A 16,532-nucleotide genomic window follows, 5' to 3' on the forward strand; every position below is an offset into this window, starting at 1 on the left:
ATATTTATTTCATGTTTCATCTTCTTCTTCTGGTGAGGAATTATGATGTGATATATGTTCCTATATATATTCCATTCGTCTTATTTTGACCTCTAATGCTAACCTTTTTAAAATTTTCAACATGATTTAACTCACAATATTGGAAATTGCTGGAGTTTGATGATTGTCTAGATTTTTTTTCAAAAATCTGTAGCTAATTAATCTCGAAATTTCTGGGTAAACTCTATGCCAAATGCTCTACTTCACTTCATTATATATACAATAGCATTGCCATGCAATATATCAAGGAAACTTAAAGTTACTAAAATCAAGATGGCTCTTGCATCCTCTTCTCAGATTCTGTGTTGCAACTTTGGGAGATATATCCCAGTAAACCCTACACAAAAAAAGGGCTTCAAGACTGTTATCAGATCATTCCCTTGCAGAACAAGGGTTTCTGTGTCCCAAGAGCCTATAGTTCGGCGATCAGGAGATTACAAACCTTGCATTTGGGACTACAATTTTCTTCAGTCTTTGAAAAGTGACTATGCGGTAATTATTTTTAGATTAGATGTTGATTTTAATTAATTTGATATATCTGTTTATGCTATATATGATGAATGAAGATCACAAACACTCTGAGAACAGGGGGAAGGATCCCATGCACGAGCTTCAGAATTAAAACAAGATGTGGACATGATATTTAAAAATGTAGCTGATCCATTAGCTCAACTGGAGCTAATTGATCACTTGCAAAGACTGGGATTAGGTCATCATTTCGAAGGAGAAATAGAACAAACCTTGGAAAGAATATATAATAGTGATCTTGCAAAGAACAATGACTTGCAGGAAAAGAATTTGCAAACTACTGCTCTTAAATTTAGACTTCTCAGAGAACATGGATATCATACATCCTCAGGTAGTTTATGTATATGCTTTAGGTTTTTTTTGGTAGCAATTAAGTTCAAATAAACATTATCTTTTAAATTCACAAAAAGGTAGTAATTCGGTGTACAATTGTGCAGAGGTTTTCAAGTGTTTTATGGAAAATGGAAAATTGAAGGAATGTCTTGGTGAAGATGTGAAAGGAATTTTGAATTTATACGAGGCCTCTTACTACTCCATTGAAGGAGAGTCGCTCATGGAGGAGGCTTACCGCTTCACAAGCAAAATCCTTACAGAGTGCGCCAAGTCTATTGATGATTCAGATCTTGCCATGCAAGTTACACATGCTTTGGAACTTCCACTCCAATGGAGAATCCCAAGATTTGAAGCGAGGTGGTACATGGATATTTATGGAAGAAGTAGCGCAATGATGCCAGCAGTACTAAAATTTGCCCAGTTTGACTTTAACATTGTGCAAGGTTTAAACCAGGAAGAACTTAAAGATGTGTCAAGGTATATGATGAAATTTCGAATTTGTTAAAGATGTTTTCTTGTTGTGCGTGTGTCAAGGTTTATTTTCACTCTTTCATTATATGTATAGGTGGTGGAATAAAACAGGTCTTGGACATAAGCTTGACTTCATAAGAGATAGGTTGGCAACATCTTTCCTCTGGGCTGTGGGAATTTCTAGAAGACCTGAACACCGATATTTCAGAATACAAATGGCTAAAGTGATACAGCTTATTACAACATTAGATGATGTTTATGATGTTTTTGCAACTTTGGATGAACTCGAAGTCTTCACAAGTGTAATCGAGAGGTTTGTATGTGGTTTACATTTCTTTAAATTTGTTACATGTGTATCTAGTTGCTAGAACAAAACACGTAAACATACACCTACTTGTTTCAGATGGGACATAAATTCAATGACAGAGCTTCCACACTACATGAAGATTTGCTTCATGACCCTTTACAATCTTGTCAATGAGATCGCGTACGATATACTCATGGAGCAGAACATTGATGTTCTACCACAACTAAGAAAATCGGTATATAATTTCACCCATGTTAAAAATGGTTTAAAGCCTTTCAATAGTGCGTTGTCTAATTTCTTTCCCATTTTATGTTGTAGTGGACTGATTTGTTGAAATCTTACTTGGTGGAGGCTCGGTGGTTTCACGGTGGATACAAGCCTACATTCGACGAATTCTTGAGCAATGGACTTGTGAGTATAACGGGGCCTATCATAGCAATTCAGACTTATATTTTCACATCAAATCCAATCAGGAAAGAAGATATGGAATTTATTGAAGGCCTTCCAGATGTCCTGCGCCTGGCATCAGAAATTTTTCGACTATCTGACGACTTTGGAACTTCTTCGGTACAAAAATATAAATATCCCCCACTTCATTTATTTTTCTAATTTCTCTATGGTTGTGGGTAATTGTTATAACAAATAACTTGACTGATGCATGGCAGAATGAGTTAAAAAGAGGAGATGTTCCGAAATCCATACAGTGCTACATGATGGATACAGGTGTTTCAGAAGAAGTTGCACGTGAACACATGATTAATTTGATGAAGAAAAAATGGGCAGCAGTGATGAAGCATCGGTTAGCAGATGGTATTCCTCTGGATTGGTCATTTGTCGAGATTTTATTGAATCTGGTTCGAACAGCACATTGCATGTACAATGGCGGAGATGATGGCCATGGAGTTGAAGATGGTTTAACCAAAGATAGGATTTCTTTGCTGTTTAAAGAGCCTATCCCTTGTATGCAGGAAACTCTTATTGGGAATGATAGATAAAAATTCAGCCAGCTGCATCTTGAACTTACTATTTGTCTATTTTTCAAACTTTCAAATTCTATATCTGCTGGTTCTTGGTTTCCCTCTACAAATTAGTACTTTAACTATACTTCCTATATATGTCTTTGCAATCAGTATTTGAGCTGCTTTAGTTTCATCATGTATTTCTGAGATAATCGTATAAGATCGAATTTCTGCATTTCTTCCAGTTAACCTGTTAGCAAAACCGACATAATCAGGTCATATCCTTGTGTACTTTGTGAACAGCTGAATGCTTCTTGATTTTACTAGATGATGATTAACTCGCACTTCATGAAGCTATAAATGTTGCTCATGAGTTAGATAACTTAAATTAGATCCTTAGTTAAGACCTGTAATTACCCTGATAGTTTCATGTGACAGCTTTTATATATCTATCACATTGTACTCTCATTTCCATATTCTCAGGCAGTACATGCCTTAGTTTCCCGGATAGGGATAGGCTCAACAATAAGGGAAAACAATGTATCTTTGGTTAAACCATCTTCAACACCAAACCCATCGTCTCCAGCATTATACAAACAGTGAGCTGCCCTCACTATATTCAGCATTATATCAACAAAGTGCCAAGATAGAGGAATGTGATCGCCTGAAAATCGACATTTATTTACTTGTGCCCATTTCTTCCTCATCATATCCATCATGTGCTCACGGGCAACTTCTTCCGAAACACCAGTATCCGACATGTAGCATTGTATTGATGATGGAACATCTCCTCTTTCTAACTCTGCCTGCAGTCAAATAACGTAATATTGATCACGCGCTGAAAAGAATATTTTGTAGCTTATTTAAGTATGTACTAAGCCTGGAGTAACTATAGCATCTATAATTATAACTACATAAATTTGGTATTACCGATGAAGTGCCATAATCATCAGCTAATCGAAAAATTTCACACGCCAAGCGTACAATATCTGGAAGCCCCTCTATAAACTCTACTACTTCTTTCTTGATCGGATCCTCTGTACAGATGTAAGAGTACAGTATTCCAATAGGGCCTGCGATTGACACTAATCCATTGCTCAAATACTCTTCCATTGTTGGCTGGTGTCCACCATAATACCAATGCGCCTCAACTAATTGATGCTTGAAGAATTCAATCCACTACAACACAGGAGTAACAATAACTTTAAATATGGCTGCAGCCTTACAATCTGCAAACGTAAATTGGTACTTCTTTAAGCAAATTATTTGATCATTTTTACAAGTAACAGGAGGGAAAGTATACCCATTTTCTTTGGTATGGTAAAACTTCAATGTTCTGCTCCTTGAGGATGTCGTAAGACGTTTCATGGACAAAGTTGTAAAATGACAGGAAGCAAATCTTCATATAATAAGGAAGTTCTTTCATTGCATCCACATCCCATCTACAAAGTCGCCATATGATCAGAATCATAATATTGACCTACCTGTTTTGTATCATAAGGTATGCAAATATGTAAAGAATATTAAGAAGCTCAAACCTCACCACGACATCTGTAAACAGTTCAAGTTCATCCAGCGTACCATATACATCATAAACATCGTCGCATACACCAATCAGCTCAATTATTTTAGTTAATTGTACTCGGCAGTATTGGTCTTGAGGCCTGCTTGAAATCCCTAAACTCCATATGTAAGAAGACACCAATCTATCTCTGGCAAAAGGGAGTTTCTCTCCCATCCCTAATCTACACCACCACCTACATATTAAAGCAAAAGAGCTCAGACCGCCATATATTATATAGAAGTAGAACTAGATATTCTGAAGTAAAAGAGTTGTCAAAAGATTTGTTGTGGCATGAAGTTAGAAAGGTTCCTAAGAGTAAAAAAACGAGAACAATAACAGAGTCAGAGCCTTTTCAAATCAAAAAGATCAGGGAACTAAAAACTTTATGTGAGCGTAAAACTCCTGTATGGTCTTAACCGCTTGGAAACCTCAACCTCGCAGCAACTCTATGGGGTCCCTGGAGTTAAATGAAGCTTTCAATCATATTCAGCCTTCGAGGACTGATAATTGATAAAGTACCAACTTTCCTTAAGACTACTACTATTTGTTTATCAGTGCAACTGTCATACATTCATCCCCTTCTTCTTCTACCCTTACCTCGTTGTTACAGATAAACTAATTTCATCTCAAAATTGTTCCAAATAGCACATTACGTCTGTTAATTAGTTTTTTCTAAATGCATGCAAGGGTCCAATTTGTTAAAACAACTTTAAGTCTCTAGCCTTTCTCATTAAATACAAGTTGTCACAAATATAGTATGTATAATGGTTTGAGCCACCTATTCAAGAACTGGAAACCTAAAACCAATTGCCGCTATTGGTAGGTATGGTATCCAACAGACATATCTTTTGTGACCAGACTTTAACCCACCTCCACCCTTGGTCGGTATGAGCTAATTTCCTACCAAGTAAATCCATTTTACACTGTTTTGTGGGTCGGTTTTGACATTTTCCTTGTAGTGCATTTTGGAACATGTTTATTGAAAACTGAAAAGTATCATAAATCTGTTTTCTTCTCTTTCTACGACTAATGTTATATAAACATTGATTGGTTTCAAATCTCAGTTTACTTGTATATACAAAAGTTTACTACCTCGACAAGTCCTTCAGCTCTTCTTGGTATAATCCTTGGCTAATATTGAAGTCCAGCTTTGCAAATTCTAAAACTGCTGGGATCATGTCACTACTTCGTTCATACAACTCTATATTCCACCTTGCATCAAATCTGGGGATCCTCCATTGTAGCGGAAGCTCCAAAGCATGTCTAACTTGAATCTGGAGATCCACATCAGCAATATTTTGAAGGCAATCTTTTAGTGATTTGCTTGTAAAGCAGAAAGCAGCCTCCATTAATTTATCTCCTTCAAAGGAGAAGTATGAGGCTTCATACAAACTCAACAGTCCCTTGATATCTGCACCGGGATTTATAAAGTTCCCATTTCCAATAAATCGCTTGAAACCGTCTGCACCCAAGATGGTATTTATTTAGTATGAATAGATCAAAGTTATGCATCACAAAGACCTCTTGTTGTTGGCATACCTTCTACCCTTGTTTACAAAGTGGTTGGGGGTTGTCAAATAAGCAGCTTATCTAAAACCTTAACGTAATTATCCTATAATATTCAACACTACTGGCACAATCCTACAGTTGAACAAATAATACAGACACGGACAGACAAGTTGATTAATTAAAAAAAATGCTGATCGGGAGACTGGAACTCTAAATTCCTTTTCAGACCAAGCTCTGAACTTATCTAAAACTTTAAATTATTTGATGAAGGCTTTAAACGGATTATATATTATTCAACAGCTTTCCCTTTCGACAAATAAGGTTTGTATTTGAACACATCTGTACATATTTAATCTATTCCATTTGCACACTAATTCAAATTACTTGTAATTTGTAATTAAGTATCATTTTGGTTACCATTTTAAGCTAATTAATTACTCACACATACTGAGAGTGGACGCAAGAGGGACAAGAGCTCAACCATTACACCGACCTTTGTTGGCTATCATTATAATTACCTGAGGATATGAAAATTCCATGTTGTCTAAGAAGTCTAAATTCAAGAGCTGTAGCATGCAAATCCTTTTTGTCGTCATCGATCTGACGTATATTCTTTAAGATACCGTTGATTTCTTCCTGAAAATGATGACCTAAGCCAAGTCTTTGCAAGCGATCAATCAGCTCAAGTTGATCTAGCGGCTCAACCACATTAATGAACATCGATCTCACTTCTTCTTTCAACTCAGAAGCTTGTGAATTGATAAGTTCGTCCTATTTAGAATTATAGATTTAATACCTTTAATTGATCAGTAAAATACACCATAATACTTGTGTTTAATAACTGAACATAGATAGAAAAAACAAAAACATACCGTGTAGTCAGTTTTTAAAGATTGCAAGAAATTGTTGTCCCACAGGCAGGGTTTATAATTTCCTGATCGCCTTACAATAGGCTCTGGTGAAACAGATCCTTCCGTTGTTCCGGTGACGGATTTGATAACTGACTTGCATGCTGTCAAAAATTTAGATTTGCATGGCCGGGTGAATCTTCTCAAGTTGCAATTGGTGACTATGGGAGAAATGGGAAATACAGCTGCCATAGTGAATAGGGATAAGAGACGCAAAATATGATTGTCTGTGTGAGAGGTTTTCATAATATTACTGCTGAATATATAGGTGAAATCAGACCTATTGCAGGTAGGTCATTTGGTTGAAACCGGGACTTTAAGGGCTTAATTAACACACGAGGTCCTAGGTTTGATTACTGCATGAATTTGAGTAGGGGTTTATGACGCACTATGGGATGTTGAAGTTGTGCTAGCGCTCTTCAGGATTACTGGAGGTGCGCCGAAACTCGCCAGACACCTTGTAATAAAAAAAGATATCTAGCATGACATTTGTAGAGTTAGGCAGCCGTGTCTTCAAGATTGGTGTACCAGATGTTTATAGTATCAATTCGACAAATTGGATTGGTAGGACAACAAAGTTTGCTTAATGTTATTATGGAAATATAAAAGCCGCACGAACTGAAGTCTTTTTTAGGTGTTGTATCAGATTAATCATTTTAACAACTGTGCTAAGTTTCCAAAAATTCCAAACTCGGCTGGTTAAAGTGATTTTTCAGCGCGAGATAAGTGGTCAGAAATATACTACTACACATTTTCCAGGTTTATGAACATGTATGTATTTGCAGACTATTAGGAGTGACCAGTGCCGAACTTTGCGAGGGCCCAACTTTGAAGTTCCTAAACCTTTTTTATAGAAAAAAATTACTACGTATTCATGTAAATTCGCTTTGTTGATCAGGCAACGTTTGTTATGGTTTGCTGATGTACATTTGCTTTGCTACATTATAATCATGGTATAACTGAGTTTGTTTAGTAACAGTGTAAACACTATGATTTCGTTAACATTTTTGAGTTTCCAATTTCTCAACCATGAAGCAAACGCCCCACACTATACAACCAATGGGATAATCTTTTACTTCCTCTACTGGATTAGCAGTTTAGCACTAGAGATGTAGGAGTATAGTCTTAACACAGGGCATGCCGATGACACAATTCCATTTCTCATGCTCTCTTCAAGATTTATCTACTATTAACTATGATATGATTAGGCCTCCACCAAGTAACGCTCGACAAATCAATCCACTACAACTTAACAATAAGTATGTCAAAGGCTGATCCTCCGTCGCAGTGGAAGCTCCAGAGCATGTTTAGCTTGCATCTACAGGTCCAAGTCTACAATATTTTCGAGGCATTTCTTATATCCTACAATTGAAATTGTATACACTGAATTTGTGCATAATTGTAGATGGATAGGAATAGGGATGTCAAAACAATCCGATCCGACGGATACCCGATTTGAAATCCGAAAATTCGGATATACCGAATCCGATTTTTTGGATTTGGATTTGGATTTGATTTTTAGACTCGAAATTTTTTGGATTTGAATTTAGTGTTTACCGATCCGATACCCGATCCGAAATCTGAAATCCGAAATCCGATCCAAACCCGATCCGAACCCGAAATCCGAAAAATAACCCGATATATATATATATATATTATTCCATATATACTAGTTGGAAATTTGTGTAATCTCCCAATTTAATCTATCTATCTATTACTATTATATAAAAGACGAAATATTAAAAGTTTTGGTACGGTACCTGTTTTTGGGTACACTGTGAATTTACTAAATTACCCTTATTTTACTTAAACGTTTTATTAGCCTTAGGAATCAAATTATAAAAAAAAAAGAAATAAATTTTTTTTTCCAACTATAACACGTTACCTTTTTTATTTCTCTCAATTAAAACAATTTCTCTAATTATCACGGACACGTTTATTTAATAAAATAGAATAATAATATTATAATCACTAATAACTAATAAACAACAAGCACTAATAACTAATAAATTACCTTTTTCAGCTACTTAATTGTTTATTTTATTTAATTATTATTTTACTTAAAGACTTTGTTAAGCAACTTGACTATATAACAATCCATAAATTCCCAACTTTTTTTCAAAAACTTAGCATCATTATCCTTATTACTCGACAACAACAACAATCTCATCTCATCGTTTAAAACAATGCAAAAATCCTTTGTTCTTAAAACAATGCAAAATTCAAAATCTAAAAAACGAAACATTAAAAGTTTTGATACGGTACCTGTTTTTTGGTTTTTGGTGCACGTGAAATTTACCGAATTACCCTTAATTTATTTAAAAGTTTTTTTAGCCTAAATATCAAAGACAAATTTATTTAATAAAATAGAATAATAATATTATAACCACTAATAACTAATAAATTATCTTTTTCAGCTACTTAATTATTTATTTTATTTAATTATTGTTTTACTTAAAGACTTTGCTAAGTTTCTTGAAGTCATAAATTCTTAACTCCTTCACAAAGAACTACTTAGGTCCCATTTGTTTGGCCATGAATACTTCTGAATCGCTTCCCTCCTGACCGAATCATATATTAAGTTCATTTGTTTGGCACCTTTTTGCATATGAATGATTTATATTTTTCTTAGCCATTCATGTAAAAAACTGTGGCAGAATGGTTCATGGGTGATGCTAGCTGCTAGCTTTCCTTTATTATCCCCTTCTTATGTAAATTTTTATATTTTTATTATTAACTATTATTTTGACATCATATTATGTATGATCCTACACTAATATTTAAATAAGTTTTTTGATATAAAATAATTTTGTTAAATGAATACAAATTTTATAAATAAATAAAATTCGTTGACTATAAAAATTGTCATTTATCAAAATTTTATCTATCATCCAACATGTTGATATATTTTGTTTGCAACTGATTAGTTATATTTAATAATTTACAATTATTCTAAGTTTTAGTATTTTAATAATACATATTTTCTCCACATCCAACATGCACAAATACCTAGATTCGTAGATTTTGTAAAATTTAAGACTTATCTTTTGGAAAAATTATTAGCAAAATTTTCATTCAGAATTCATAAAAAAATTATATACCAGATAATTTTATTCATTCAATATTCAGAATTTTGATTCATTATCATTCAGAAATATTAATAACTCAGATATAAATGATTCAGATTTGTCAAATGACCCCTTAGTATCATCATCCGTATTTCTTGACAACAACAATCTCACCCCACCGTTATACAAAATCCGTGTGCTTTTAAAACAATACAAAAGTCAAAACCGTATGTATCTTTGACTAGTAGTTCTCGCATATATATTTTGTATGGGTCTACAGTTAAAAATATTTATTTTATATAATTTTTCCTATTAATGTAAAGACAAATATACTTAAAGTACGGATTATCTTACAATTCAATTACATAAGCAAAATAAAATAAATATTTCATTTTTAAAGTCGAATTATTTATCTATCTATATTATTATATTAAATACGAAATTTTATTGTTCTTCCTTCGGTTACATAATTGCCTTTTCTTAAAAAAAATAATATTTTACTCAATTGCCCTTAATTAATATCTAATCAATTACCCTTATAAGTAAAATACGTTACCTCTTTAATTTTCAATAACTAAAACAACTCTTTCTCTACAAATATTTTACACAATTCTTTTTAATTTATACATTTTGTAAGTAAAATATGTTGTCTTTTTATTTTCTCCAAATAAAACAAATTTTTCTCTAAAATATTATGGACAATTATTTTTAATATATGTTGATTATTTATCTATCAATCAATCTATCCATCTTTTATAATATTTATTATAACGACTCGTGTATTTTTGTATTATTTAAATACGTAATTATGGAATTATTAAATAAATAAAATATGTGTAGCTTCTGTCAGCTCGGTGTTGTTTTATTATTATATATGTGTGATTTAGGTGTACCGGGTTGTTCGCGTAATTAATTATTGAGTTGTACTAAATTGTTTTCACTTTTAAAAGTGGTTTTATTGCAGATTTATTTTAATAAATATTTGGATGGTCTCTACAATTATTTTTATGGTTTTATAATTACAATAACTATTTTTGGGATTTTATAAAATTTAAAAATTAATATTTCATCAAATATTTAACTATGTATGATTTTCTGATTGCATTTATTTGTAAAATCTGTATTTAATTCCAGAATTCTTCAAAAAATTATTAAACTCATATTTATTTAAGTTTGGAATATTCCGAGAATTTTAAAATTATTTCGAAAATTTTTGGGATTAAAAAAAAGAGAAAAAAGAAAGAAAAAGAACACAACACAGACTCTGTGTTTCTTCTTCCTTCACTTCCATCTCGATTCTCTCTCATCGACCTCTCTTTCTCTCGATTTCTCTCGTGATTCCCCTGATTATTTCCTTTGTTTTCTCCTCGTCTTCCCTTTTCCCTTGTGCCTTGTGTTCCCAGAGGTCGTGCCGCCCATTTCTGGTGTCTCCGCCGCCGCCCTTCCTTTAACTTCCGGTGAGGAGGTACAGTGGCGCGGTGTGCGCCTGTTTTGTGTGGTTGTTTGTGCGTGCTTGCTGTGTGATTGCGGTTCTATGTTACATGTGTTCGTTTCTTTTTGGATTGAACTTCACTTTTCCGATTGTGTTGTTCTGCCTTCCGATTGGGGATTGTTTTTATTTTAATTTTCTGCATAAATCATTTAAATGATTTTCTTTGTGAAATATTGTAAATATTGTGCGGGAAATTAATATTTAATCGGTGAAATTTATTGGAATCCCGACTCGCGTCGGGCACCAATAAATTTTCGCCGCCGTCGGCGATGAGCCTCAGCGAGCCGACAGTGGACTGTGATGACGCGATTCTGAGTCCTACAAGTTAAAAAAATATATAAAATATGAGTTATGATAGTAACTAGTTGGTTTGAATCGGAGATTGAGATTTGTGGAATTGGATTGTGATTGGATTATTGTTGCGATGATTGTGATTGAGATTTGTCGTCGAATTGCTTCGACGGGGTAGTCCGATAAATAAAGGAGACGCTGCCCGATTTCCGGGAAATCGAACTACGGAAATACGGGAGCGTATCCGATGATTGTCGGGACGTTGAGTGAATATATATATATATATAATACGAAATTTGATTGTACGATGTGATGCAATATTTTGCCAAAATCAATAACCTTAATTTCGTAAATTGACGAGTATACGTATTTTCTGAAAACGAACATCGAATTGATTTTCGAGAATGTCCCTAATTGTTGCGTGTGTTATTATAATATACATAGTTACGAGTCGGGATTGGATATCGTTGGGTAGAATTGGTATTGAGGATATGTCAAGCATACCTAGAAATCTAACATAGAGCAATTTGACTCCTGTAGTTTCTAGTCGAAGAACTCAAGAATTGATATCGAACTAAAGATAACCTAGTGATCAGTCGACAAGCGCAGCGAGGTTCCAAGCGAAGGACCTAAGCGTTGAAGTCGGAACCAGGATAGTCTGCTAATTAGATCATAAGCTGAACGTCCGAGTCAATCCAAAATCAGTCAGTGGAAGTTGTAAAGCTCTGAAAGGTAAGTACCCCTGACCATACTCTTATGGTTCAGCATATATGAGTAACTGTTGTTTTATTCTCGTAATGGAACATCATGTTTTAAGTTACATATCCCCTGTATTTGGAAATGTTGTTTAAAAAAATGTTTTGGGGAAAAGTAACTTCTGAAAGCACCTATCTCTAAACGTGATTAAAATAAAAGGAAGTTTTGAATAGTGTGTTGTGACAAAATGATTTAACAAGAGATAGGTGATAGTGATTTTGGAAACTGGATAAAGAGAATGTTTTGATCCACCTATGTCGTGGAATGTTTTGATCCACCTATATCGTGGAATATTTTGATCCACCTATGTCGTGGAACTTTGGAAATAGGCAAAAAGGGAATTCAGTTGATCTATTGGAATTGAGTAGGCGTAAGTAGCTAATTCGGTTGGGCGCTCTGTTTAACCGATTAGTCCAGCGTTGTGGGAAAGACCTAGCTAGTCTTTTCCCAAGTTCCGGAACACATTCTTTCTTTTCTGGATGGCCGTTCGTCGCTGTCCGGTGATGATAGACTGATCAGCTATCTTCACCCTTTGAACGTCCAATAGATTTGATTGATTCGGTTTTGAAAATTGTTTAACAAATCAACTTGTTGAGGCAGATGATTTGAGAATGAAATAGCATGCTAAGATATAACCCTGGTATTTATACACAGCACACGACTGGTGTTATTGTTTTACAGAGCATGCTAGTTTTGAATGTCCAGTTTATGAATGTTTACCATGTTTTGTAAACGAGTTATAATTTCTGTTCCTATCACTGTTTTATCATAAATTGCTTTACTTTTAGTAATATAGTGGTACTGCTGAGCAATTGATTGCTCACCCTTGCAGAATGTTTTATATATGTATTGCAGATACTTAGGGGATTCTTCCGCGATAGTCAGGGCAGAGTTCCAGCGCCTTCTGTGTCAGGCTCCTCTGAGGTAGTTGTGTTGGACCAAAGATGGTCTATTGAGTTGCTGTATTAAGTTAGTTGTGACATGATGGTTTGTTGTAAGTCGGTGTTGTAATAGTTGTAACTTAAATCATACTTAAACCTGGAAAAGGTCCTAGTAAAGGGGTCGTAGTTATGTACTATTAATGAGTTGGATTATATTATGTGGCTATTATTGTTGTTGGTGACGTCAACTCTTGACCCCAGAGTTGAGGCCATCACAGTTGGTATCAGAGCTACAGGTTTGAGTCCCTGATTTAGGTTAAGATGAGAGTCAAAAGAGTGCGCGAAGGTTCATAGATAGATGTGAGTCAACAACTCAATCAGAGGAGTGAGTCTATAAGTTTAGTCAAGGGTTCGAAGGCGTAACCCTAATGTTTATTAAAGATTGGCTGGAACTGCCCTAGCTTAGAGTAAGTTCTATTTGTATATGTTTGGTTGGGAATGTCCGATAGAGATTTCTAGTTTTCCTTTCGATAAAAACGAGTCTGATCGCGAGAATTCAGCCTTTGCGCGGATCCTTAGTGTGTTAGCTATAGAGACACCCATAGTATCCCTAAATATAGCATTTTCGATGTCAAGGAATGTGGATGGACCAAGTGTGCGACCTCGGTGAATTCAGATGGAATGATAATAGTCAGTGGCTGCTATGACAGCCAAGTCTCGTAGTAAATGGGGATTAGTAATGTGGTTTATATCCTGAACCCTATATTCTTTCCTGAGCGTAATTTTGTTTCCGGAATAATTGTTTACTATCCCATAAGTTGCTTATTCATCCTGTGAGCAAGTTAGGAGCGCGAAGTAAGCAACTTAGGGTCCTGTTCACCTCATTACAAATCAGATTCTTTCCTTTCTATTTGTGAATCTCCTATCTAAACATTGTTTCTTTCCTCGGTGACTTTTTTTCGGTTTATTGGGGTAAACAATGTATATGAGTTGACCATTTATCTGTGTGACAAAAGGGTCTGGTGGGACGCCACCGAGTTATGTGTTGTGAATTGTGCGGTACTAAGACTGGCCATCTTATGTACTTGTATGGTTGCTCTCAATTATACCTACATCTTCTTCATTATTTCTTCTTATTCGATTCCCTTGAGTTTGAAATTTCATTTGATATTCTATGATAATGAATTTCTGCGATTAGATGGTCCGCGTTATTGAAAGCAAGTAAGAGTGACTGTCAGGAAAAACGAAAGTCCTATATCAGGGTGTTATTTAAGAATAAGGGTAACCATGAAGGTTCAAAATCTATTGGTGGAGTTCTAGCCTCGGGAAAAGCAATTCAGTAGTTGGTGGATCACGTGTAAGTGACAAGAAATCATCCTTAGAGAGATGGTTGGTTGAAATATGGGCTACGGTGCTTAGTAGAGTCAGTGTTCCTTAAGCTTGATTTGATTTACCCGGTTGTTCTACTTAGTGTGTGGCTGATATAGCCATCCACCTTTTATTGTATATCAGATCAGTTTAGTTGTTGTACTTGAGTAGTGATGGGAAGTTGGTCAGTTGCTGATATATTGAGGAGCCATGCGACGGTGTTTAGTTCTTTGTATTTTAGTTTTCCTGAACTATTGTTGATTCTGCTACTGTCATTGTTGCTATGATTGCTAGTGCTATTAATCTAGATTTTTTTTGTAAATAGACCCCGATATTAAAAACATGGGTACTGTGATTGAGCAGCATTTTCCTGGTATAGGTGCACCATTTAAACGGTGATATCTTTTGTCAAATATTTTTGTTATGTTTTGAATAAACTCATTTATATATTTCATGAAGATGCCACCCAAGCAAGCTACCCAGTCTAAAGAAAATAGTAGTAGTTTTTCGGAGGGTCCACCTATAAATGAAATTCTAGACTTGTTGCGCCAGCAGCAGGAACAATAGTTGCAGCTAATCCAACAGGTTCAGCAGCAACAACTATTGATGCAGCCACAACAGCGGGGAGTGAACCGAAGTACTAATTTCAAATCTTTCCAGAGTGTTAAACCTCCCGAGTTTAAAGGTGAACCCAATCCAGTAGCTGCTGGAGCATGGTTAAAAGAGATGGAAAAAGCTTTCAATCTTATCCAAGTAAGTGAGAATCGTAAGACTGATTATGCAAGTTACTTCTTAAAGGATGAAGCGAATTACTGGTGGGAGTCAACCAGAGCGTTAGAAGGAGAAGGCCCTGTTCCATGGGCTAGGTTTACCGAATTATTTTTGGAAAAGTATTTTCCTGACTGTGTATGGAACCAAATGGAGATTGAGTTCTTAGAACTAAAGCAAGGTGATAGAAGTGTAGCTGAGTATGAGGCTAAGTTCACAGAGTTGGCTAGGTTTGTACCAGACTATGTGCACTCTGAAGCTCAGAAGGCAAGGAGGTTTTAACAAGGATTGAAGCCTGAAATCTGTAGTGGAGTTGTGGCATTGTAACTCAAGACGTATCCTTCCGTAGTTCAGGCCGCCTTAGTAATTGAATTTGATCAGAAGTTAGCCGCTAGAGAAAAAGAAGATAAGAAGCGAAAGATAGATGATGTGGGAGAAGCATCGGGTCAAGACGGATCTAGCCAGAAGTCTCAGAAAAAGGTTGGAAGGAGTAAGAATAAAGAATTTAGAGGGCAAAGTCTTTCTTTAAATAGGATTAGTAACACCTCAGCCAGCTCTAATCAAGCCAAGTCGGTTAAGTCACCTATAACGGAGTGTAAGCAATGTGGTAAAAGGCATGGTGGAAGGTGTAAGGAAAATACTGAATGTTTCAGGTGTGGACAGAAAGGACACTACGTGTCAGAATGTAAGGTAGAAAATCCAGGAGTCATCTGTTACAACTGTGGCAAGGTGGGGCATGTTGCCAAGAACTGTAGAAGTACTTCCCGAGATAGCAGGGGAGGTAGTGCATCAAATGGTTGGACGTCAAGTACACCCAAGACTAAGACTTACAATAAGAGTAAAGGATAAACTGCTCAAGACCCTGACAAGGAACCAGGGCACTGATTGATTACTAGAAGAAGCGAATAGTAATGTCTACGGAAGCTAACAATATGATGAGTATCCAAGGGCATAAGCAAGAATATAAGGCGTGACTAGCGCATGTAAGGGATAATAAGAATGACGCACTTAAGCTGAAAAGAATCCAGATAGCAAGTGAGATCCCAAAGGTTTTATCGGATGACGTACCAGGATTACCTTGGAGAATCTCTCATTGTTTACTGTACAGAATCGGGCTGCTGTCAAAAGCCCGTATCGGATGATCCAATAGGAATCAAGTAATCGGTCAAGGAAACTTCAGGATTATGATATGAAAGAATAAAGGGGACAAGATACATTATGTGTTGTTTACTGATGTGGTTTATAGAAAAGAAGAATGAATGTATGACGTTTCGTGCTGACTATCATAGG

The 16,532-nt window shown here is 35.4% G+C and overlaps 2 protein-coding genes across 3 annotated transcripts; one reads left to right on the forward strand and one right to left on the reverse strand.

Annotated features, from left to right (window-relative positions):
* The first annotated feature begins 269 nt into the window (after positions 1–269).
* On the forward strand, positions 270–2,881 carry LOC141671136 (terpene synthase 10-like). Of its 2 annotated transcripts, none has more exons than XM_074477272.1 (7): positions 270–531; positions 628–898; positions 1,005–1,377; positions 1,466–1,684; positions 1,775–1,913; positions 2,030–2,245; positions 2,344–2,881. In XM_074477272.1, exons 1-7 carry the CDS (start codon positions 313–315, stop codon positions 2,671–2,673), a joined length of 1,767 nt encoding a protein of 588 aa, XP_074333373.1. In that variant the 5' UTR covers positions 270–312; the 3' UTR covers positions 2,674–2,881. The 2 variants fall into 2 exon arrangements, with proteins under 2 accessions (XP_074333373.1, XP_074333372.1); XM_074477271.1 differs by having other exon boundaries at positions 273–531; positions 1,997–2,245.
* A 178-nt stretch (positions 2,882–3,059) lies between these two features.
* On the reverse strand, positions 3,060–7,160 carry LOC141671137 (terpene synthase 10-like). The gene is made up of 7 exons (XM_074477273.1): positions 6,583–7,160; positions 6,229–6,481; positions 5,294–5,663; positions 4,176–4,394; positions 3,941–4,079; positions 3,568–3,816; positions 3,060–3,443 (listed from the first exon to the last, which is right to left on the reverse strand). Exons 1-7 carry the CDS (start codon positions 6,862–6,864, stop codon positions 3,117–3,119), a joined length of 1,839 nt encoding a protein of 612 aa, XP_074333374.1. The 5' UTR covers positions 6,865–7,160; the 3' UTR covers positions 3,060–3,116.
* Positions 7,161–16,532: the final 9,372 nt, after the last annotated feature.

The sequence above is a fragment of the Apium graveolens genome, chromosome 7 (genome assembly GCF_009905375.1).
Source record: "Apium graveolens cultivar Ventura chromosome 7, ASM990537v1, whole genome shotgun sequence".
Taxonomy (NCBI): domain Eukaryota; kingdom Viridiplantae; phylum Streptophyta; class Magnoliopsida; order Apiales; family Apiaceae; genus Apium; species Apium graveolens.